Source organism: Leptidea sinapis, chromosome 33, assembly GCF_905404315.1.
Source record: "Leptidea sinapis chromosome 33, ilLepSina1.1, whole genome shotgun sequence".
NCBI lineage: Eukaryota > Metazoa > Arthropoda > Insecta > Lepidoptera > Pieridae > Leptidea > Leptidea sinapis.
The window spans coordinates 10,277,428-10,302,733 of NC_066297.1; the positions used below are offsets into that span (position 1 = coordinate 10,277,428).

General features: G+C 36.0%; 1 protein-coding gene across 3 annotated transcripts in view; it reads right to left on the reverse strand.

Moving 5' to 3' along the window:
- Positions 1–25,306, reverse strand: part of LOC126974633 (synaptotagmin-5-like) — a 69,522-nt gene that overhangs the window by 30,865 nt on the left and 13,351 nt on the right. The window contains exons 1-3 of one of the 3 annotated variants that reach the window (XM_050822145.1): positions 15,381–15,478; positions 8,733–9,023; positions 3,035–3,178 (exon numbers count right to left, since the gene is read on the reverse strand). In XM_050822145.1, the coding sequence (XP_050678102.1) occupies positions 3,035–3,178; positions 8,733–8,888 (300 nt within the window). In that variant the 5' untranslated portion in view covers positions 8,889–9,023; positions 15,381–15,478. Of the gene's footprint in view, positions 1–3,034; positions 3,179–8,732; positions 9,024–15,293; positions 15,479–25,306 lie in introns of those variants that run through there. The other 2 variants (XM_050822146.1, XM_050822144.1) reach the window with 2 other exon arrangements.

Consider the following 25,306-nt stretch of genomic DNA (forward strand, 5'->3'; position numbering starts at 1 on the left):
GTATAAATTTCAAGGACACCGCCGTGTTACACTACTGTTATATTACTTGCATTGTGCAGTTACGTTTTTAATACACTTGTTGCATTTTCAAATAGGTTTATATGCCACAGAAAATAAGGAAATAGTTTTATTTATATTCAGTCAATTCTGCAACAAATTTTAGTATGACTGGTGGTCAAACTTGATTTTATCGTATTGAGCATTGGCGTTTAACTGTCTCTTTTTTAGATTATATAGGTATAAAGTTGGTTACAAATTTAATTTGTAAAATTATTCCCAGAAGTCAGGGACATCGCTTTAAGAATAAGAAAAATAAAATAAAATAACTGGCTGTGCGATCGTCAGCCGGTTATAACCAGTTTCGCCGCGTAAGCAACAACTAACAAGTGTGGCCAGTGGACACTCACACATGCCCCAGATCATTGTAGTAGTGTTGTATGAAGCTTTCTCTTAGCACCTGTTTTATTTACTCATGTGGTACTGCTTCATGGACCTTGCCGGCCTTCTGTGCAATGTAGCCTCCCACTGGTAATTATGTCTTTTATTCATCTGAGGCTCTTAAATTAGTTTTATTAATTATTTTTATCAACATTGAAATATAGGCCATTAATGGAATTTGAACCCAAATTATTATTAATGAAACCCAAACTGATTTAATATCTAAAACGCGCGTCTAGTTGACCTATTTTGCTTGTGATTAAATATTCTCTGTCAGTACGTCTACATCAGTGACAGGGCACTATGGAGCTAGCAAGCTTTAACCTTGTTTACTTATTGATATAACTAATTTTACTGTATACAATTTTGAATGTGCAATCCAAAAGGATTACAATTTTGGCAAATAATGACAAGCTTTATTATGCTTTATTTATTTATTAATACAAAATTTGTAAAATATTTCTTCTGAATTAGAAACGATAATTAATTTATAAAGTCTGAGCTACTCAAAAATATTAAACTCTTGTTGCATTATGTTTCTGAAGAGGTATTTTGATAGGTATTTCTAATCGGGTAAGTCGTAAGACATAGGTAAGACTAACACGTTCTGTTGTTTTTTTGTTGAGATCAGAGCAATACTACATATTACTGTACTTGTACCTAGAATACTATTCTTTGAGCTAGCTTCAAGTATCATCGTAATCAATTTAGCCGGAAGACGTCCACTGTTTAACAAAAGCCTCCCCCAAAGATCTCCATGACGATCGAACCTGCGCTGTCCTCATCCAACCTATTCCGGTTTGATCTTGACCACATCATCTGTCTAACTTGTAGGGGACCAACCAACACTACGTCTTCCGTTATGTGGTCGCCATTCGAGGACTTTACTGCCCCAATGTCATTTGTCCGTCGAGCTATCACCAGCCACTGTCACTATGCCCTGCCCATTGCCACTTCAGTTTCGCAACCATCTGATCTATGTCGCTGACTTTGTTTCTGCTACGGATTTTGATCGATCCATCTAGCAGGAAAACTACGTTAACTACTCTATTGCCCTCTGAATGACCATGAACTTCCTCATAAGGTCCATAGTTAGCGACAACGTCTGCGTTCCGTATGTCATCACTGGCAACACACACTGGTTAAAAACCTTCGTCTTTAGAAACTGTGCTTCAAGTTTTTACACAGATTATTCAAGATCCCCCTTTCTTAGAATCCAATTTGAACTACAGGGAAACAAGTTTCTTCAAGCGAGAGAGACTCCAACGATCATAGTCTTAGCATCCAGACAATATCATCAACGCGCCGACAACGCCTATACTGATCTCAGTGAGGAATCTAATGGTCCACATGTAATATCTGTCCGGAAGCCCATAAGATTATACCTTATATACCTTGCTGTACATGACTGAAGCCTTAATGTCAATCATTGACAAGCTGGCGATTGTTCCGGTGGGCTAAGAATTGGTGGTACATGAGACACTCCATGCGCAAGGAAACCTCTAACACAATGTTACATAGCCTATGTATACATAGCTAGATGATAGAACCTATTAAATGCCCCCATTCAACTTACAATGACAAAATTTCAAACCTTACTCGCCGCATTGACTTCTTTTCTGAACTAATGACATGTAATATAAATATAGACAACCCTTGATTGCTCTCGCAAGAATAATTTTATGACGTCACTCTAGACGCAGTCGTTTTAGGAAATAAAATCATGCGCTATACATAAAGTGGAAAAAGAAATTATAATTTCAACTTCACATGTAAAATTCTTGCACTAATATAACAGGTATCAACAATATATCTAACTTCTGGTATTATATTCGCCACGAAGATTCAATGGAAACAATTTCTAAACTAACAGAACTAGCCCAATACAAACAATGCTAATCAAAATTTTCAAGGCAACTCTGGTACTACCACGTGTAACAGCTATAATCATAATAAGTAATAGCATAGAACTTTATCGAAGTAAATTAATTGTAATTGCGATATGAAATTGCTCACAAAGTAAAGATTTTAAAATGGAACTCTGGGAAATATTCTGAAAATAAAGATCCATTGTCAATTTAAATAATTGATTGTATTTCATTTATTTAAGTGTACAAATTGGGAAACTTTTCGCATGCACGATTATGAGCCTTTTTTAAATGATACTAATACTTCTAAGAATTCTGAACAAAAGTACAAACACCGATTTAGAAAAATTTATCATTCGATTAAAGCAGATATCAGAAAGAATAAGGCACAAGGAACATGTTAGTGTCTTTACAGAAGTAAAAAAGATTTTCAGAAATTAAAATTATTTGTCTTTACAAATTAGGATATCATCCCCACCACCTGGATGTGTGGCCTCCACAGTCTTCAATGAACTTTCTCGAACGTACAACAAAGCTATGCTACTGTGATTCCTCTGGTGTTGCCAAAGAATGTGGGCGGCAGTGATCACTTAACACCAGGTGACCGTGATAGTGCAACTTCAAATACGATTTCCTTCTTTTGATTATTCGCTTGGTGACAGCATACCGCACACTCCACGGTCGAATATGAAGGTCATGTACTAATTAGCAAGCATAGGGTTACTCACAGTTGCTCTCGAGGTTCCACTGTCCAGACTGCTCTGTGAGGATATGGAAGGTGTCCGGGCGAGCCTCGCGTGAGGCAACGACGAGGCAGTCCTGGTTTCAGACAGAGGCTGAACACGACAGTGCTCCTTAGCAATCAACATTTCCTGCGAAAAGTATTTATAAGATATTACTAGGATAGTTCATTACGATACAATTGCGCACTTGTATCGTATACTATTTTTCCTATTAAGTTGCGCAAAGTTCGACCGCTATAATTATTTTCAAATATTCCCACGCTCACCCGCACGCTCACCAAATTCCCGCACGCTCAGCGTTATTCCCGCACGCTCAGCTACATTCACGCACGCTCTTGTCAACGTGTGGGAATGTGGTACTTTGCGAACGCAAATGCATGCACAAAATCGAACTTTGCACACAATAATAGGAAAAATATATTAATATATAAATGCTTAAAACTAAAATTATCGAAGTCTCTGTCTATGAAGTCAATAATAGCTTTTTACGAAATGCATATATTTATTTTTAAATTACACAAATTTTCAAACAAAGAAAAAGTAAAATTATTTATTTTGATATTTTTGTACGTCTTTTTGTTTATATAAACGCACAAATTTTTGTAATTGTGAGCACAATTCAGAGATCAGATTGCAATACCAACGAATTGTTTGAATTTTGGCATTTCCACACACATTACATCATCATAAAGCTAAGGGGTAGCGTAAAGTGGTACGACCCCGAGCACGTTGGTCTACGCCTGTCCCCCGAGACTTAAGGTTGGAAGCCTCATATATATGTTATCATGGCAAACAGGTGAATTTTAGACGCTAACTGAGTTCTTTAGATGTAGCATAAGGCTTAATTTAAGTTATTTTATCTTCCTGTAAATTTCTTCTACATCTAAGGATATACAAATTGGCAAGAACCATGTTAATTGATTTATTTAAAAAAAAAAGTAAACACCTGAGAAGGAAGAGGCGTAATATCTGACCGAACACCGTATTGCCAAAAAATTGCTCCAAGCTACCTTCCAATTCTGTATAAAGCCCACTACTTTAATTTATATATGCTTCTACAATATCATCCCAGAAAATGTACACAACAAATGTGTTACGAAATTTAAAAGAATTGATAAAAAAGGTTTGTGTGGGAAAGGTTACTAGCATAACATAGCATAGCAAATGATAGCATAAACGATTTTCTTAATGACACTACGGACTGGGAATGAAGCGACCACCCTCAAGCTCTTTAATTATAAATGTTTATTGTACGATATCACATTGTAATCCATATTTTTATATAAAAAAAGCTCGCTGAGTTTCTTGCGCCCGTTCTTCTCAGGCCTGAGGTAGTCTATTTTGAATGGGTGGTAGTTTTTCACGTTCAATAAGTGATTTTGAATCCTATTTTGAATAAAACATATTTGAATTTGAATTACTCCAGAATTCTGCATGGAAATTCCAGCTTTCGAACACAAGCAACTTATATAAATATTTTTGAATTACTTAGTTAGGTATATAAACGAATTTAAGGATTGTTTTGTCTAATTAGCTGCCCTAAAAACCTAACAAGGGACGAATAATAAAATGTATTAATATTACAGGACAAATAATTTCGTGGAAAGTAATGCGATAATTATTTAAAGAAATAATATTATTACTGAAGAATTGGCGTCAGCATAGATTATTGAATAAAAAAATAAAATGAAAGACCTTGCACATTCTTACAATATGCCAAAGCTAACCCCTAAAGCAAGGTTATCAGAACATCAAATCTAGAATTTATATCCGACGATAAAACTAACCTATTATACCGACAATCAGGCCAACGCAATTTCGCCAAGAATGTAAAAAAGTAAAAGTACGAAGTCAAATAAGAGGATCAAAGTTTCTCTAGAAACGGAAAGCAATAAAAATAATAGTAAACTCCCTGTTTGTGAAGAACCTATGACCTAGGCTAGGTTATTCACAAACACAAACAGGTCTGTATTGTGTAAGTCACAATCGTTAAGTTATTTTTATTATTTCATGTTTAAAAATTATCATCGTATTTTTATTAGATGGGACAATTGGACGAGAGGCTAACGTGATGGGAAGTGGTGGGGCAATCTTCCATGGACCACCAAAATGTGTCTACCTCGTATACCCTTAGGATATTTAACATGATGTATTTATGGTTTTTGAGAGCAAGGAAACCTCTTTTTTATGACAGTAAGGGACGAGACGAGCAGGACGTTCAGCTGATGGTAATTGACCCATCTTGCCCATTATAATGCAGTGCCCCTCAAAATTCTTGAAAAACCCAAAATCTCTGAGGGGCACTACAATTGCGCTCGTCACCTTGAGACATAAGATGTCAAGTCTAAATTGCCCATTAATTACACTTACGGCGCCCTTCAGACCGAAACACAATAATGTTTACACATTACTGCTTCACGGCAGAAAACGGCGCCATTGTGGTACTCATAATTTAGCCGGCATCCTGTGCAAAGAATCCTTCCACTGGTAAAACTACTAGTAAATTGCCTTTGTATATGTCGTAGGTTTATTATCAAAGACGTGATATCACAACTTCACTAGCGTTATTATAATTAAATGGTAGAATGTCAATCGTGGTATAATTGACAGATAAAATAAGAAGCGTAGAAATAACTTATAACACAATGCATAGTATAAATTGTAGCATAACCCATATGAACTTACGACCACAAGGCCAAAGGTCAGTAAAACCACACCGGCAACCCGGGTTAGCCGTGCACTCATCATGCAATCTCGATCCATTATTTAATGAATTTTGTTTTGAATATTCCATTAAGCCAAAATCATCCGATACACTCTATAAAGTTAAGTTATATATCTGAAAACAAGTCTAATATACTGTATGGTCTGAGTACATGCTGCATGTTTTCCTGATGATATGAGATCAAACTTATGTGATGGTAACGTATATCAATTCACCTGGGAAACCTTTGTAAGAAACAACCTAGAGGATGCCAAGATGACAAGGAAGATAAAAATAAACATCCACATGGAGAGGGGGAGGGGATACTATTTGAGTGCCACAAAGAAGTCATCTATTGAGGTACCCCAATTTCGAATGATTTCTTTAACGGCTATTTCTGTCTGGTAAGCGGTTCTTCTATAAAACTTCTTCTTCTCAATCGGTCACTCATGTCAGAGTGGTCGTGGCTGCTAAGATGATGCGACTGTAGTCGTCGTTGGTCTCCTTAGTTTTGAGTCGCACTGCCTCCCGCACGATGTTCCTCCACTTTTGACGGTTTATAGCATTGCGGGAGCACTCCACCACAGTTGTCTGAGTCACTCCTTTGATCATTTTCCCCTCCTCCTGGCCCTGCACTATCAACCGCTCAATCGATCCTTCATTTCTGTAGATGTGACCAAAAAACTTCAAAATTCGTAGTTGCACAGTCGACGATAGCCTTTCTTTTATCTTCAGTTCTTGGTTTTGAATTCTAATGCTTATACCCTAGTTACGATACCACAATGGTATAATATTTAATTTAATAAAAGGCATTTATTTTTCCAAAACTGATTTCTTTCGAGAACATTTTTATAAATTCGATTCGGAAATAAACTGTGCAAGAAACTCTTCAATTTTTTTTTCATTGTTTTAAGAAAAATACAATTATAACAATATTGTCTTGCGTCATTACTATTCTCTTATTGTAATCTATTCCCAGCGTGTCCGATCTGATTCTCTGGTAGCTTGTTATAGATGGAATTAGTTTTAGATTATGGGGATAGCTACTGGAAGCTTAATAACCTGCTCAACCCCAATATTTGTATATTAGTAAATTGCCTTGATCTCAATTTTGTATATTAGTAAATTGCCTTGATGTCGCCCTTTCGGATCTTAACAGTTTGTTATTTTTTTTACAGTAATATAACTTACTTCTGGAAATTGGAATAGCGACATCTCAAGTAAATAAGATGTACTCTCCTTAGAGTAAATAAAAAACTACATATCCACTCAAAACAATATAACGATTGTAAAAAAATCGTAGAGAAGTGGTTAAAGTCTCTCGACTATGAGGCAACGGAGATTTTACTTAAACAACTTAAATAATGTACAGAGTATAATAACTTATCCAATGTTTACATAGATCAGACAGAAAATATTCCACACGCACTTAACATATATACACGCACACAACACTCACAAAAACACACATTATCGCACGCACACACACACTCACACATAGTTACACATATTTATCATTTATGTTTATAATAATAAAAAGTGACTTACATGTTCGATAAGAATTAAAAATCATAATCGTAATTGTAAATCTTTGTCGCTGTAATTGTTAAGGTGTTCAAAAGTAACTTTCCAAATACTTAAATTGTTAATTTATATTCATTTCATAACCTTTTTAAATTTATATTCATTTCATAACTTTATTATTATTTCACCACCATGTCAATAAAACTTTTGTTAAATATAACACATTGCTGAATTGGAAGAGCGGAGACACCTGGTACAGGCATTATTTGCTTAAAAGGTGACTCCGGCCACTAGCTGCTGTAAACTATGATTTTAAGAGAAATAAATTATTATTATTATTATTATTATTATTATAATATATTCTTTTTGTTGTACTTCTGCAGCACAAAGATATATTAGCGTCTGAAGTGTGTACATTAAAATTTAATCCCTATAATAAGATATAATTCGATTATTACAACTTATTTATATTATACTTATTCTCTTTAATGACAATTCGAACGAATGCAGGAATACGCTCGCCTATGCAAGCGGATAGCGGATGCGGATATTTACAACTATCTTTTTATCCATATTGTTTTTTTTTGCACTAAGTTTTCAAAAAGTTGATCTCGGATAGTCTTCTTGAATGTCATTCACGAATTACATACTTAGGTAACTTTTTGTATTATTTTTATATTTGATTATTTTTCTCAGCTTTTGGCTAGTTTGTCTGCATTTACAGGTCCCCGACCTGTAATTTTTCGAGACATTAACACTTAAATTTGTAGGTCTATTAGGCACTCGGATGCATGCCTTAGTGATGGCTATGTTCGTTGTGATGAGATAGTTGGGAAAACGTTTAGATAAATTATTATTATAATTAATTGTATCTAAATCACATCCTTCAGGCCTATGACCTTTAAGAGGCGCAGTATAAGCGCTTAAAGGGGCACAAATGGGGTAGGTCCTCTACCTGGAGTTTGAAGGCTTTGAGGCTTCCAATCCTCAGTGTGGTGATGGAATCACACTCCAGTAGGATAGACAATGCATATGTAAAAAGATCGATTTCAATAAATTATTCTTATTTTCATATTTAGGGTCTGTGCAGGCCTCTTGTCCAAATCTACATAGTCTGGGCTCAGGCCTATTTTTACCAAGTGGCCTTTAGTTTGCAGCGTCCAGAGAGGAAAACTGTTTGGTTTCATAAATTACTCCTGTTTAAGTTTATGCAGAGCCTTCCCGCACCTAAGAACAGCTGAATAATATTATATAATTAAAATTAGTCGTTACATATTGGTGGTATGTTTAGCTTTCGATCAGCTTGTAAATATAACCTCTCTTAGTTAACTGTGGTTAACGGTATAGATGCTACTATCAATAATATTTTATTGTATAATTGTATACTTTATTCTAATTTACATCGTGTTATTGTTTGTTAACTCATACAAAGATAGACTAACTGTATTCACTTACACTAGGGCTCCCATGTGACTTGTCATCACCAAAACTATCAGTAGAGTTATGGCTTTGTCCACTGCTAGCACTCGAGGTCCTCTCCCTTGCAGCCCTGGCCCACGACTCCAATCTCTTTTGAGCTGCCCACACACTTGGAGGCCCTAACCCACTCATATTCACAGCCTTACTCACACTTGAACACAGCACATTATTTTGCACACGAGTATCAGGTCATAAACGTCTAAAATATAAATGATATTTTGCTTCCTTAGGTCGCCGTTCGTTGTCGATGTAGCTATTGATCCATAGCTGTGAGATAAATAACTTGTGATTGGATGTTGAACAAGATTGTGTTAAGGCGAGATTAGTATTAGTGTATGTTTGTGAGAATTAGACTGTATTAATATGACAAAACAAGGACACAGGTATCTTATATACGTTTCCTTAAGTCACTAATCTTTCTTTGACCTTTCATCTTTTCTTTGACTATATTGAACGACTATATGTAAAAAATTGTACAATATTTTTATCTTCATTAGATTTGGGGAGTTTCTTCTCTCTTAAAGCGGTCCGAAGCTGAGTGCTTCTTCAATTTTTAAATTCAATTTTTGATTATATTAAAGATTTATGTCAATACAACAGAAATAATTCTTACAGAATGAATTTAGAGAAGATAAATGCATTTCCTTTTTTCAGGAGAGTAAGTGGACTCTGTCAAAGAATACCTGAAGAAGCTTGGGAAGGGAAATCTCATTGTTGAAGAAGCCAAGATCTATAGATGGATGACCAAAGAAGACCAAATTCAAATTAAAGTATTGATACAACTAAGATGGCTATACTTCGGTTTATCTATACTGTAATAGAGTCTTGCGCCATTGAACAAAGTGCATAAACTTCAATAAGTATACTTTGAAAACTCATCTCTGATTACCATTAAATTATTTAAAAGAAACTCTTCACTTAAAATATTTTATACAAATTCAAATTAATCTGCTTTAGTGCCATGGGAGAGAAACTTCGTTTATAATTTAAATAGTAAGACCAGTCATTGTCCTTTTAATGACTCGAATGGCAAAGTTTGTGGTGAGATGTATTCATATTAGTAAAGTTTGATAAGTACATTAGATACTCGGGCTAGACGAGCAATATCGAATGAACTATAAAATAATACATTTGTTTACTCGTCGGTCGATAGCATCGGCGAATAACAAGAGGCCATTGTACACTTTCGATTAATATTAGAGCGATATGAGTTGTGTATATTGCACATGAAAACCACTATGATCAGAATTTATAGAACGTCTAATATATTAAAGCTAAATATTTTATAGATATTCAATGAAAATGGTCATTGTTTGAGGCTGAATCACGCCTAAACTACTAATCGTATCGACATGAAAATGACACCATTCGATGCGAAACATATCCTAGATGGTTTATCGCCAGCTAAGCGGGTGGCAACGGTTAGTATTTTATAGATTTAAACAGAGGGATAAGCTCAAAAACACTCAATTAAAAATTCCTTCCCCTGCTGAATACGTCGTTAATAGCATTTAAGAAAATGGTCATTGTTTGAGGCTGAATCACGCCTAAACTAAATGGTCATTGTTTGAGGCTGAATCACGCCTAAACTACTAATCGTATCGACATGAAAATGACACCATTCGATGCGAAACATATCCTAGATGGTTTATCGCCAGCTAAGCGGGTGGCAACGGTTAGTATTTTATAGATTTAAACAGAGGGATAAGCTCAAAAACACTCAATTAAAAATTCCTTCCCCTGCTGAATACGTCGTTAATAGCATTTAAGATGGGCTATATTTTATTAAAATTGTAGTAAGGAAAGCCGGGGTATTAAAATTTTGCCTGAAAATGTCATTATTGGTCGTGCGGTTTGAAATCTATTGATAATACATATAAAATACAGCCTGTGTTTTATTTTGATGACCGATACGAAACAAGGTCGTCACTAGTCTTTATTGATCCAAATGATTTGAGTTTTCTTTAGTGTTAATTACGCTAATATTTGTCTTTAAACAATTCCACATGTGTTTCGCCTCTACACGAGGCATCCTCAGGACATCTTGACTCGCCAAATTCTGGCACGAGTATAGAGCATAGTCTCGTCAAAGACAAATATTGGCGGAATTAACACTAAAATAAAACACAAATCATTTGGATAATTATGGATTTCAGCAGGGTGACGCCTACTTCAATAAAAAGTCGTTATTGAATTAGCCTGCGCCTGACAGTTTTGGAAAATAAAAGCTTTGTATTAATAATTTGAAGGCTTTAGGTGTATTGATTGATTGTAGTAATTATAAGAAAAGTCTAACTACACACATAAAATATACCTTGATATTATAAGGAGGAGCTATAAGCTGGATGAAACAAATGCTAGAGCATTTTCTAAGACTTCTATAATTCTTTTTTTTATATTTTGGTATTTTTTTATGAAAATAAGGGACGAGACGAGCAGGACGTTCAGCTGATGGTAATTGATACATCCTGCCTATTACAACGCAGTGCCGATTAGGATTATTGAAAAACTTAAAAAACTCTGAGCGGTATTACGATTGCGCTCGTCACCTTGAGACATAAGATGTTAAGTCTCATTTGCCCAGTAATTTCACTAGCTACGGCGTCCTTCAGACCGAAACACAGTAACGCTTACACATTACTGCTTCACGGTAGAAAAAGGCACCATTGTGGTACCCATAATCTAGCCGGCATCGTGTGCAAAGGCCTGCCACTGGTAAGACCGCTCCCTTTTTATAGTTAGTGTATGAGACTTGCCTGTTAATAATTATTGAAAAAATAATTATTAATCCTGATTATGTATTAGTTTATTATTCTTCATTTTTATTTCCTTCTTGAGTGCGGACGACACCACAAAAGAAGTGTTTTTTTCTAGTGATAGTCATAATTTTATATTTTCTTCAGATATCATTCGGACGTAATAGAATTAATTTTTGTACCATCATTACTGGGTTAGTATTTAAGTATGTTCTTACATTTTCGAAGTCCCTAACGTGCCCTTTGTAAAAATCCGTTAATGTTTTATCATTTGCAGCAAGTTTTATCATTAGCAAGACCTTAACAAATTCTAATTCTTTTTGTCTATGATATAACTTTACAATTAAACTTCGTTTTAAATTTAAACAAAACCCTTAAGATGCTTGAGGATTTTTTAACTGTATTTGAGTTATGAGCCTATGTTTCAAAGTATCGTACGAATAAATAAAACATCCTGCAATTTAATTTGAAATTAATACAAAAAATTAATGCAAACATTCAAAATTTTCCAGACGATTTTTTGTAAGTCAGCCTTTGATGATCTTTTGATCTCATCTACTGACAGAACACAGCATGCTCGTCTTTTGGCCGTGACACAAAATGAGTCGGGCTTTTGGTTACAAGCCTTGCCTTCTGCGCCGATTGGAACGCTACTTGACAATATGATATTGTCAATATGCGTATCACTCCGGCTAGGTATAAAACTGAATGAACCACATCAATGTAGATGTGGCGTTTAGGTAGATGCTCTTGGGTGTCACGGGTTATCCTGCCTAAAATCGGTAGGCCGTATCAGTCGTCACGCCAGCATTAATGAAGTTATCCGCAGGGCATTTGCCTTAATATACCAGCTGTTTTAGAGCCAAATAGTATTACCCGCCGCTATGGCAAGCGTACTGATGAAATGACGCTGGTGGCTTGGGCACGGAGAAGGGCGCTGGTGTGGAACTCTACTTGCGTCGACACTCTGGCTCCTTCTCATGTCAAAGTTACGTCAGTTGGTGCTGGGGCTGCTGCTTCGACTGCCGAAGACAGCAAGCGTCGCAAATATATTGGTCTCTGTGAGTCATACATCTTTGTGCCGTTTGATGTCGAGACACTTGGTCCGTGGGGCCCAGAGAAAGAAGACTTTATGTTATTTTTAAAAGTTAGTAATTCTGCATTCAAAGATTTTCTAAAAATTACTTGCCTCGTCTGGGAATCGAACCGACTTAAATGTAAAAAAAAACATCCCTATTCTTATGATGCCAATCGAAAGAATGGCCAATATTTTTATACAATCTAATTAATTAATCTTATTCTAGTTACGATTATTGTTATTTTTGGAATCGGTGTACTTCCGCCGCGACCCGCTCTCGCCTCTCGCATCATTACGCGTGCGACTCAAGCACATCTCACCTATAACTATGTATGTAGTTACAAACCTATCTTGGATGATACCGACTCCAAAAATTACAATGGGACCACATGTGAATCAAATAAAAAAAGAATTATCAAAATCGGTTCACCCAGTCGAAAGTTTTGAGGTAACAAACATAAAAAAACATACCGACGAATTTCGAACCTCCTCCTTATTTGAAGTCAGTTAAAAAATACTTCTTTATTTGAAATTTTAATAAATTTAACGCCAACTTTATTATTTTACGGGTCATTTGAGGATATGTGATAACCCTACTCTTCTTGCCCTTCTACAGTCAATCACAGGAGTGTCAGGAATCACGAGAATGTTCCAGGCCTCTTAGGTAACTGTACCCATGTCGTATCGACCTGGATCACCGCGCAAGGCAACTCATTCCACGAAGAAACTTAATTGAAAAGCGCACTTTAAAGAAATGCGACACATTCAGATGATATCTTAATTTGTGGCATATGATGTGATTGTGGAGTTCGGCGGCGGGGTTAAGATCACAATATAACAAGTGAGGTATAAAACACACGATGAAATGCCCGAGTCGATCAGACAGTGCTGGATCGTCGACAGTTCAAAGAGCGCTGTGTTTTATCTCACGGATGAAATTAAAAACTTTTATTTACGCTTCCTCAGAACAGACAACCCTGAATGATAAATTGTAAAGTATTCATAACTCAAGTAACTAATGTTTTTCAAAAATCCTTAAATAATTAAAGATTTTGAGTTATTACCGAAAACCTAATTGATTTCTGTTTATCATTTTTATTTGTTAATAAAAAATTTAAATGGTTTATATCATGTGAAATAGATAATTTCGATACATTTCACTAGACGTCATTCCGAACCGCATAATATTAATGGATTAATTAATTAATTAAGGTTTTGTCAAGAATTAACACGTTTTTAAACTTGTTAACTAGCCTAGGTTAATATTAATATAACAATGTGTTTTAAAATTTAAATTAGCTTCGTCTAAGCTTATTGAAGTCTAAGCTTATTAATTGTTGAAGCTTAACATATTATCAAAGCTCTAGAAGCGAAATTGTGTGTTTAGCAATATTTTAAGACTTTCATTAACTAGTAAATTTTCAATCATATTTCTAATTGGAAGCTCTGTACGTGAAGTCTCCGCCAGACACATACGGAATTATTGAGCAGCCTTGGGGAATTCCACAATGAAAAGATCTTGAGTTAACTTGAATTAATAATAATTACTTTGATTAATTAGTAGTACGTTCTTTTTAATTATCGAAAGATTTAGTTAGTACATCCTTATAGTAATATTACACTGGTTATTTAATAGTTAGAGAATATATTCTTTTCCAACAATAGCCATTTGAGATAGTTAAACATGAACTCATTTTCAAAAAATTATATCATTTGGAATTAAGGCGACGGGTGTCTACGCATTATAATTACATTTTGGTTTGATATTTTTATGCTATCTGTAGTTTGAAGTTATTGTCGCCATCCAAGTAAGAATTTTGATAAATTTTTTCAATAATCAAATAATTTTACAATTTATTGAATAGCTTGTTGCATTTATCAAATCGAAAAAAGTGTAAGTTTAATAATTGTGTGCTGTAGTATTAAATGAATTTAGGTATTAATTGATACTTATCAATGTTTGTGAATGACATTGGCGATAGGTAATAAAATATATTTTTTATTTAATCAATTCGACCCGCGATCAACTTACGTTCAAACACAAGAGTAGGTAACAGTATCTAGTTGCCAGACGGTCTGCGTGGGCGCCTTCCTGACTCGACCAAACGTACTACAGACAACGCCTCGTAATCCGTAGGCGTATGTTTACCTGCCTATACTATACTATAATTACCCGTATTGTGACGTAGTAAGTGAAAGACATAATACATACAATTGCACAACCTCCGTATTATACATCTCATTATTCTTAATTTAATTATTTTTCATTATAATATATTTAGTTTTGTATATCCTTTCCATCATTACAACAATGTACATTGGGAGCTCGGTTGGTTTCAAGCGCTGGTATTTCACAATTCAAACCATGTCTAATATCGACATTAATAAACTATGTATCATCGTGTGATTATGAGAGATTACAATTGAGCCGTAGAAAGACGGTTATTGTAGTACAGAATAGGGCGTACGTCGTAAATGTCGGTGGCTAACTGTTGCGCGTAAATATATCTGGGGACAGATCATCCCTTGAGATAAAATTTATTTAGCACTTCGCAAGTAGTTCTCGGACCTGTGATTTTATTAGCTAGCGTTAAATTAAGCCAATTTCAGGCGACAAATTTGCACGAGATTGCCGGGACCTCGCCTAATTTATTTCTACCGCGAATGTTTTTAAATATACAATTGTAAGCTTTCAGTACGTACGGCAGCGGTCGTAAGATTAACGATTTTTTGGGGTTGGATTCTTGAATCAAGTGTTGGTAAGTGTGGATTAAAAATTGATGTAGGTACTTATTGAATTATTGAGCACAGTTTTGGAAGAAATATTAGGGGCACTTTAAATGCGCGGTGGAGTCAAGCGACAAGCGGCCGGTCGCCGCGGCTCCTCGCGAGCACTGCCGAGTGCCGCGCCGTCCTGGAGTGTGTTGCCACCCTCACTACCTCCGTATCAATTCAGTTTCTAATGTGGCCACCCGTGAAATTGTTCTACTTCACTGCCAATGATTTCAAGGTTTCGTCTATGCTATACACAATTATATATTTAAACAGATACCAAATAAAAATATAAGATAGATAAATAAATTACAAGATGTAGCAAGAATAACGAAAGAATTGAATGGATTGGAACTGGGCAGGGATACATAAAGAAGCTAGCAATAGCTGGAGTAATATGATCACATCATGGTATCCGAGGAACGCTAAATAAAAGAGGTAGGTCTGCTACCACCAGATGGATCGACGAAATAATTTCCTTTGAAGGAGTAGGTAATCTGAAACCGATCAACAGCCGACAAAATATTGTGGAAGAAAAAGGAAATGTGGAAGAAAAAGATGAAAAAGCAAAAAATAGTAAATACCAAAAAGTTACACAAATTTTAAGCCAGTGCTTTATATTAGGTACAACAGCGTAATACCCGATTATTACGTCTATATTAAAAATTCCCTTGTTAAGGAAATATAACATTTATTCACAATAACAAGTTTAATACTGTATTTAAGATACGTACGATTACGGAGTAAATATATGTAGTCCCTTGTGTCTATGAAAAGGTAAAGTTGTCCCGAATTTCCCAGTTTTGGGGCGTATTTTTCTAATACGACGCGCAGGGCGGTGGCGAGTCGTTCTAAGTCATCTTGAGCCAAGCAACAGGTAAGAAGGTCACACGAGTATCTCACGAGACCGAATATTCTTTCATCCGACAGAGCAAGGTCGCTTATCATTTGATAGAATTCGTAATTATCTTTTCCAATCATATATGAATAAAATTTGTTCAAGTTTATGGATGGTAACAATTTTTTTTAAGTTGTTCTTTAGGTCCGTGGTGAAAAACATTTGGGTAGATCATCGATATTTTTACGATACATATAGCTATAGATATTATATTTTTTTTTTATGGAATAGGAGGACAAACGAGCGTACGGGTCATCTGTTGTTAAGTGATCACCGCCGCCCACAATCTCTTGCAATACCAGAGGAATCACAGGAGCGTTGCCGTCCTTTAAGGAAGGTGTACGCGCTTTTTTTGAAGGTACCCATGTCGTATCGTCCCTGAAACACCGCACAAGGAAGCTCATTCCACAGCTTTGTAGTACGTGGAAGAAAGCTCCTTGAAAACCGCACTGTGGAGGAGCGCCACACATCCAGATGGTGAGGATGATATCCTAACTTGTGGCGTGTCGTGCGAAGCTGGAATTCGGCGGCAGGAATCAGGTTAAACAGCTCTTCGGAACACTCCCAGTGATAAATGTGGCAGAAGACACACAATGAAGCGACGTCTCTACGCAACGTCAAGTGATCCAGCCGTTCACAGAGCACTGGGTCCCCGACAATTCGAGCTGCTCTGCGTTGCACGTGGTCAAATGGATCGAGCTGATACTGGGGTGCGCCAGACCAGAGATGACAGCAATACTCCATGTGTGGCCGGACCTGCGCTTTGTAGAGCGCTAGTATGTGGGCCGGCTTGAAGTATTGCCGTGCTCTATTAATGACGCCCAGTTTCTTTGAAGCCAATTTGGCTTTGCCTTCCAGATGACCACGAAATTGGCAATCGCTCGAGATTTCGAGACCCAGTATTCCGATACTAGGCGAGGCTTTGAGGGAAGTGTTGTCGAAGAGCGGTGATACGACAAATGGGGTTTTTTAGTGGTAAACGCGCAAACATGAGTCTTCTGGGGGTCAATTTGGACAAGATTCAATTTTCCCCATTCCGCGACCTACTCAAGAGAGGACTCGATAGAAGACACAAGTTTCTCCCGGCACTGGTCGACGATTTCCCGAGAGAGACGTGCATGGCCCGTGTATACGGCATCACCAGTGCTGTCATCTGCATAGCAATGAATGTTGGAGGTGTCCAACATATCATTGATATGCAGAAGAAACAGCGTGGGAGACAGCACACAGCCTTGGGGCACTCCAGCATTCACGGGCTTCGGATTCGAGCAATATCCGTCGACAACGACTTGTATGCTACACCCAGTGAGGAAGCTGGAGGTCCGATTGCACAAGCTCTCGGGAAGCCCAAATGATGGAAGTTTGGAGAGGAGCGCCTTGTGCCATACACGATCAAAGGCCTTCACTATATCCAGGCTAACTGCCAGGCCTTCCCCCTTGCTTTCAATAGCCGCAGCCCATCTATGTGTCAGGTATACCAGAAGTTTACCTGCCGACCAACCATGGCGAAACCCGTATTGTCGGTCGTTGATCAACTGGTGACCCTCTAGGTATACCAAGAGCTGACGGCTAATTATCCTCTACATGATTTTGGAGAGCAGGGAGGTAATAGCAATAGGCCTGTAGTTTGCCGGATCCGAACTGTCTCCTTTTTTTTGGATCGGATGGACAAGGGCAGACTTCCATGAGTCAGGGACTACGCCTTTAGAATAAGAGTGCCGGAATAAACGCATTAGCACCGGCGTCAACTCAGGGGCACACGTTCTAAGCACGATTGGAGAAATGCCAACCGGCCCGCTCGACTTCCTGACGTCCAACGAAAACAGAGCTCGCCTAAGTTTTCTGTCTGAACTGTACTTCAGGCATAGAGCTCTGACACCGCGGGATGGTCGGCGGTGTTTTTCCGTTGTCGTCAAGAGTCGAGTTGGAGGCGAAAAGAGTGCACAAGAGATCGACTTTCTCTTTTGCCGTATGGGCCAGGGTGTCATTCCTTATGTGCAACGGCAGCACGGACGGCTGGTTGAAGTTACCAAGAGCAGCTTTCGACAACGACCAGAACTTGCGTGTTCCGGTCGGGTAACTGGAAAGCTGCTCGCCGATTTTGACGACGTGTTTTGACTTTGCACGGGCGATTTGCCGCTTAAAAAATCTGGAGGCACGGTTGTATTTCCTCTTAAGAACTGTGCAGTTCAGATCCTTTGTGCCCAGCGCCGCAACCCAAGTTCGATACGCATGTTTTTTGCAGTCAGATGCTGCTTTAACTGACGCTTCGAACCAGGGCTGTGATCTGCGACCGATGGGTACTACAGAGTTTGGTATAAAAATATTCATGACATATTTGAAAGTGAAAACTTTTTAAGGCGTGTGCACTTTTTGGAAAATCTTATTGGGTCGCGTCACGACATGCTCTTGACAGTATATCTGTAGCTATACAGCTGCGTATTGTGCAACATTATTGCTGTGTATATCTTATAAGTGAAATTGAATGCATTTAGTGAAAAGCTCAATGAGTAAAGTGTGCATTGTTGAAAAAGTGTTCACCATAAATCATTGTGAAGTGCAATAGTGAGTACTAAATAAATAAGATATAAGAAGAAGAAATAACAGAAAATCATTTTAAATCCTCGTATTTCTATTGACATCTGAAAATTTAATATTATTTTAAAATAAAAATCTACTATTAATTGCATTTCTAAAAGAAACAATTAATTTTAATATATCCCATGATTGAAAATTCAGTACTAAAAATATAACACGACGATCAATGCGGTATTCAAGCGATACTTATATTTATAGATTAATTTCAATCAAATTTTCATTTATTACTTTAGTTAACAGAAGCCTTTTGTATCTTTTTAAGAACACAATGAGATAGTTGAAAGTATAAAGAGTCTAAGTATTGTTGAAATTTATGATAATAATAATGCAAATAATTAAAATAATGTTAAAAATTAAGTTCATTGAATTTAATGTAATTATACAAGTACTATTCATAGATAATATGATTATATATTAATTGTTATTTCAATTGAATTTTATTTATATTTTGTCATAATCTTGTACAGCCCGTAATATATATGAATAATAAAAAACCACATAAAGATGGATATAATTGTTGCAAGGAGTGTCAATAGATGTGAAAACCAGATTGGTGTTGATAATTTTAATTCAAATACTTCTATAACCAGTCGCTACAACTGCCATTTTTTTATTGATTTTTGAAGGGCGCCCACATTTTCTTGCAACACCAGAGGAATCAATATAGTTCCTGGCCTGGAATGTATTTGTCTTACTTTGTCGTAAAGGTAAGTCTTAGTTTCTAAAGGAAAATTACAAAACTTACCGACGTACTCAAACGAATCAACCAACAAAAGTGGAGATGGGCAAGGCACATGATGCGAGCTAAAGTGGGCAAATGGAGCAAAAGACTTACAGAATGGTACCCAAGAGATGGCAAAAGAAAGCGAGGAAGACAGCATACAAGGTGGGAAAATGAAATAAAATTGACAGCAGGACCTAAGTGGAGAAGAGTTGCCTAAAACAGAAAAGATTGGAAATCGTAGGAGGAGGCCTTTGCCAAAAGACATATTTAAGAGACATTGTATAGTTTATACTTTATAGCTTAAGATGATTGGTTATTCAAATGTTAAATGTTTTTTAGTTCGGAATAAAATGTCTTTATTATTATTATTATAATTAGTTTGGGATCGAAGAACGCCACCCATTATGATGATAATGGTCATAGCCAAGTTGATGCCAAGTTCATCAGGCTATTATCAGTCATTCTAACTTTGTTATTTTATGGAAGAGGAGGACAAACGTGATCACTTGATGTTAAGTTATCACCGCCGCCCACATTCTCTTGCAACAACCAATCATAACCAAATGAATTATCTATTACAATATAGTCAACATATATACAATACTAGCTGCCTAGCAAACGTTGTATTGCCATATAAAGTAATTAAAAAGAAATTCAATGATTAAAATTTTGGGGTATATAAATTAGATGACGTCTGTTTCTCAGACCTACCAAATATATCGTAGATACATAAAATTTATCGTACTACATTTATTGTATGCAATTGCCATTTTGCAAACTTATCGCGGATCTGTGGATGCAATAGTATATTATAAAAATCGCGATACAAAAATAGGTGTTGATCGTAGAGGGTTGAAAATTTAAGGTTGCATGTATTTTTAATGTTGTATCATAAAAAATTAAAATATTTATCTAAATATAAAAAAAATAGGGTCCACCATAACATTTACGGGAATGAAAAATAGATGTTGTTCGATTCTCAGACATACCCGATATGCAAACAAAATTTCATCAGAATCGGTCAAGCCGTTTCGGAGAACTTTAACTACAAACACCGCGACACGAGAATTTTATATATTAGATAGTATTGGTAAATATTTTGCATATTCTTAGTTTATTCTCACGCATAACTTTATACTAAGTTTATTTGTAAGGCCGTACATATTTATGTATATGTAAGAAAGGTAACACTGTTTATCGCATCCTCATGTCAAATGAAATATCGTTCTTAATCAACTGTCAGATTTTATAAATAGGCGTTTATTTTTTACAAGTACTGACGGTAAAGGTTTTTTGCCATTTATATTAAGTACCCCGTGCCCGCTTATTGTATTAATTGGACGTAATTCCAGAAAAACGTTCCAAACCACAATCATGTCGAAATGAAGTTAAGAACACAAAACTGGTCACGTGATTCATGACTAAAATGGCAGCCCTACTGTCACTCTTTAAATGACATCATGACTTAGTAGCCCAACCCACATGTATGGAATACACTAATATTTATTAAACTATACACAAACTCCCTAAAATGTGATGTTTGTGGCTTGGAACGTTTTTCAGGAACTATGTCCAATTGTCACACGCAATGAAATGTCGTTGAATGAATTATTTGTATTGGGAATGTACTCGTATTTGTATATCTAAGTCAAAAAAATTAAGGTTCCAGAGAACGGATATGTAATTGCCAACATATATACTAAAACCTTTCACGCTGCATCTTATGGTGTTGATGTAGGTATTCCGGAATAACATAGTTTAAAGCCATCGGAAATGTGCACTTATATATAATTAGTTAAAAATGAAACAAAAATGTATTTCCGAATCATACCTATCAACTACCGTTCCTTGTTTATAGTAGGCAAGACGGTGCGGGGGAGGGAATGAATGAATATGGTATAAAAGTGTAAAATATAATATTTTCGTAAAGAGATAGATATTATTATGCCATTGCGAGCTATTCTGTAGACCTATATAAGATACACAATTCCACCATACATTAATTTGTTATAATATCTCAAAGGCTTTAGACAGCGTTTTCGTTGAAAGCTCTCAGACAGCATTTTTTTTTCAATACCTCATCAAATATCGTTATGTAAACAAAAACTTTAAAAAATAAATTATATGCTGAAACCTTCCTCAAGAACCACGCCACCTATTGGTGAAAACAGCGTGAAAATCGGTACAATATATGATAAATAAACGACTTTTAACAATTTTAATAGAACCTGCAATAAGTAATAGAACCTGCACCCCTTTAGTAAAAAAGAACTCAATTTAACCAAGCACTCTTCTACAGAGCTTTGCTCATACATTTTACTCGCTAATAGGTATGGCGGCGTAGTTACCATGCCTTTGTTTAGCCAAGCCTCTGTATGCTGAACATTATAACTCATGCGTTCTGTTCTATACTTTACTATGAACTAAAAAAGTCTTATGTTATGGGAATTATTATATGGTTTTAAAAATACCGGGAAATGTACAAATTAGATACATGTTCCGTGAGATTCAAATCAATTATTAAAAAACGTTTTGTGCGGAAAATGTAATTGTGAATAGCATACCGAGGGTTCCGTACTATTAGGTACTTACTTATGAAACGGCAAAGGTTTTTATGTCATCCTTCATTAAAAAATAATTTGAAAGTTTAAGCTAGTGCCAATGAAGCCTCCTCATACAAACTCCACGTGACACGGTTAAAGTAATTCAATTTTGGACCGCTATTCCTTGCATAAGGACCCTGTTTTTTATGATTCAATTACAAATTTAAAGTTTTCAGACTTTTCCCTACACTTGTAGCATAAGACGGTATTACTTGCCAATTTTCATAGTTTTAGGTCATCGGAAAACACCCTATAAATACTTCAGACTTGAGTATATTTTAATGTAAGCTTGATACCTCGAAGGGGGGAGGCCTTTGTCCAGCAGTGGACCTCCACGCGTTCCCTAGATAAAGGATCTTGACAGACAGACGGACGGACGGTCGGACCGATCGGCGGACATCAAAGTGTTCCGTTTTTTCCTTTTGAAGTACGGAACCCTAAAAAGAGGCTCGAGAATATCCAGCTGGCGCCGGAAACGCTCTGGCACCGGGTGGATATCCTTCGAATGTCTGGTGGAAAAAAAAAACACTTCAAAAATATTAAAGAGATTCAAAATCTAATGGAAATATCACAATGCTATCAGCATATAAAATACTATAATGATAACATAGTGAAAAAAGCGACATTGCAAAACTCGGGTTTAGTTCATGGATTAGCTGTGAAGGGTTAAGTAAATCCTACTTTGTGAAATTACCAAGGATATTTATGCAAATAGTTACTAAAGTGCTAAGTGCTGTTCGCCGTAAGTACGTTTCCATCGTTTAAATGAGAATCATTTTACAAGCTTTTAATTTACCTCAACACAGAAATTTATAACATTACCAGACGGTAAGTTTATAAATTCCTGAAAACAAAATAAGCTACGAATGAATTATAATTTATTAGTTACTGAGTTAGATTTATAGAGCGTTCTTAGTCATTACATACGTAATACTTAACTGAGTGGAAGCTTAGCAAAATTTATTGATTATTTGATTCAAATTCAAATATTTTTATTCAAAATAGGATTTAAAATCACGTATTGAACGTCAAAAACTACCACCTATTCAAAAGAGACCTCAGACCTGAGAAGAATGAGCGCAAGAAACTCAGCGGGCTTTTTTTATATAAAATATGTATTACAATGTCATATCGTACAATAAACATTTATAATTAAAGAGCCTGAGGCCTGAAGCCTCGCTTTATTCCCAGTCCGTGGTGTCATTAAGAAAATCATTTATGCTATAATAACCTATCCCACACAAACGGTTTTTAACAATTCTTTAAAATTTTGTAACACATTTGTTTTGTACATTTTCTGGGATCATATTGTAGAAGCATATACATCGCCCAACAAAAGACTTACTAACTCGACCCAACCGAGTAGTAGGCATAACAAGTTTATGTTTGTTCCTCGTGTTAACATAATGAATGTCACAGTTTCTAGAAAGTTCCTCAATGTGCTTATGAACATACAGAACATTATCAAAAATGTATTGAGAAGCAACAGTCAAAATGTTTATTTCTTTAAATTTTTCTCTTAATGATTCTTTAGGACCTAGGTTATAAATCGCGCGAATAGCCCTCTTCTGCAGCATAAAGATGGTATTAATATCGGCCGCACTGCCCCATAACAATATACCATAGGACATAATACAATGAAAATAACTAAAGAAAAATACTAATCTCGCCGTATCTATGTCAGTTAACTGTCTAATTTTCTTAACCGCATATGCTGCAGAACTAAGCCTATTCGACAATCCTTCAATATCCTCCATATTCCCGCCCACTCAAAAAAAAGTATTTTCTCTGATGTAGTTATAAAAAAAATGCTACTTTCATTTCTGCAACAGTTTGAGGCGCAAAGCAAAATCGATTGGTATAAATGGAAAGTTACACAGACGAATTGTTGGTTTATGCACAGTGCTACCTCTCGTGCCTCCAGATTTTATCACTGAAGAATGGGATTATATAAAAAATGAAGCCAAAGATTTGGGTGCCTCAGTTGCCAAAGTAAAAGACTTTTTAGAGTACATGAAGAAATACTGGCTCAAACATGAAAGTTTCATTGCAGAATGGAACGTTTTCGATCACACGAAACGACGCAGAACAAATAATGTTTGCCAAAGTTGGCACTATTCACTTAACAAAATAATTAACAATTATTATGAGACAGTTAATAAATTATTAACTGTCTTAAAAGAGGATATGGAAATAATCATTGAAAAAAGCCCAAGGAAAAAGAGACAAATTGAGAAAGATAATTTGATCATTAACACCCAAACAAAACTTATTAATAATAATATTTCTTTAGGCCATTTTATGGAAATACTTCGTTAATTATATACCTATGTACAAAAGTTAAGCATCTTTGCCTATTTCGACATATGGTACTTATTACACCACTAACGTTTTAACTAATTTAATATCTTAATAAAATAGTGTAGTTAAACCCATCGTGTGAAGACGAGGAAAAAACAATTTCTATCCTTAATCATTCGTTATCTAAACTATCGAGAATGTCGATATCATGAGAATTGAAATTGACACATCACTTATATCAATTACCAACAGGGTGTAGTAAAACCCTTGGTGTGACCACGAGGAATAAATATTACTCGTAGTCACACTGGTGTGACAAACTGGTCTGACCACGAGTCGTGAATGCAAGAAATACAGCAGATTCCACTGGTTTTACCACCTCTCCATTTAATAAAATTATCGCATCTACATTTTTGACGTTTGGCGCGGTGAATTTAATATATTTGGTTGTATGACTATTTAACAATAAGTTGTTGGCGCTAAAGCAGTACACGATGACAGATATAGCATTGTTTACTTCGTCATATAAAACTTGGCTTCGTTTCACTTTGAATATAAGTGAAGTTTCATCCGCAAACAATACCATCGTGTGTTTTTTTTTCTACAAGGTTAGGTAGATCATTTAGGAAGAGGAAGGGTCCAAGAATAGACCCTTGTGGTACCCCCATACCGAGAGGAGTCCCAGGAGATCTCCTGCCATTCACCTCGACCCTCTGAATATTATTTATATTTATATTATTATATTTATATATAATATATATATATATATTATATATATATATAATATATATATTTAAATATGAGATCAGAAGATCGAGTG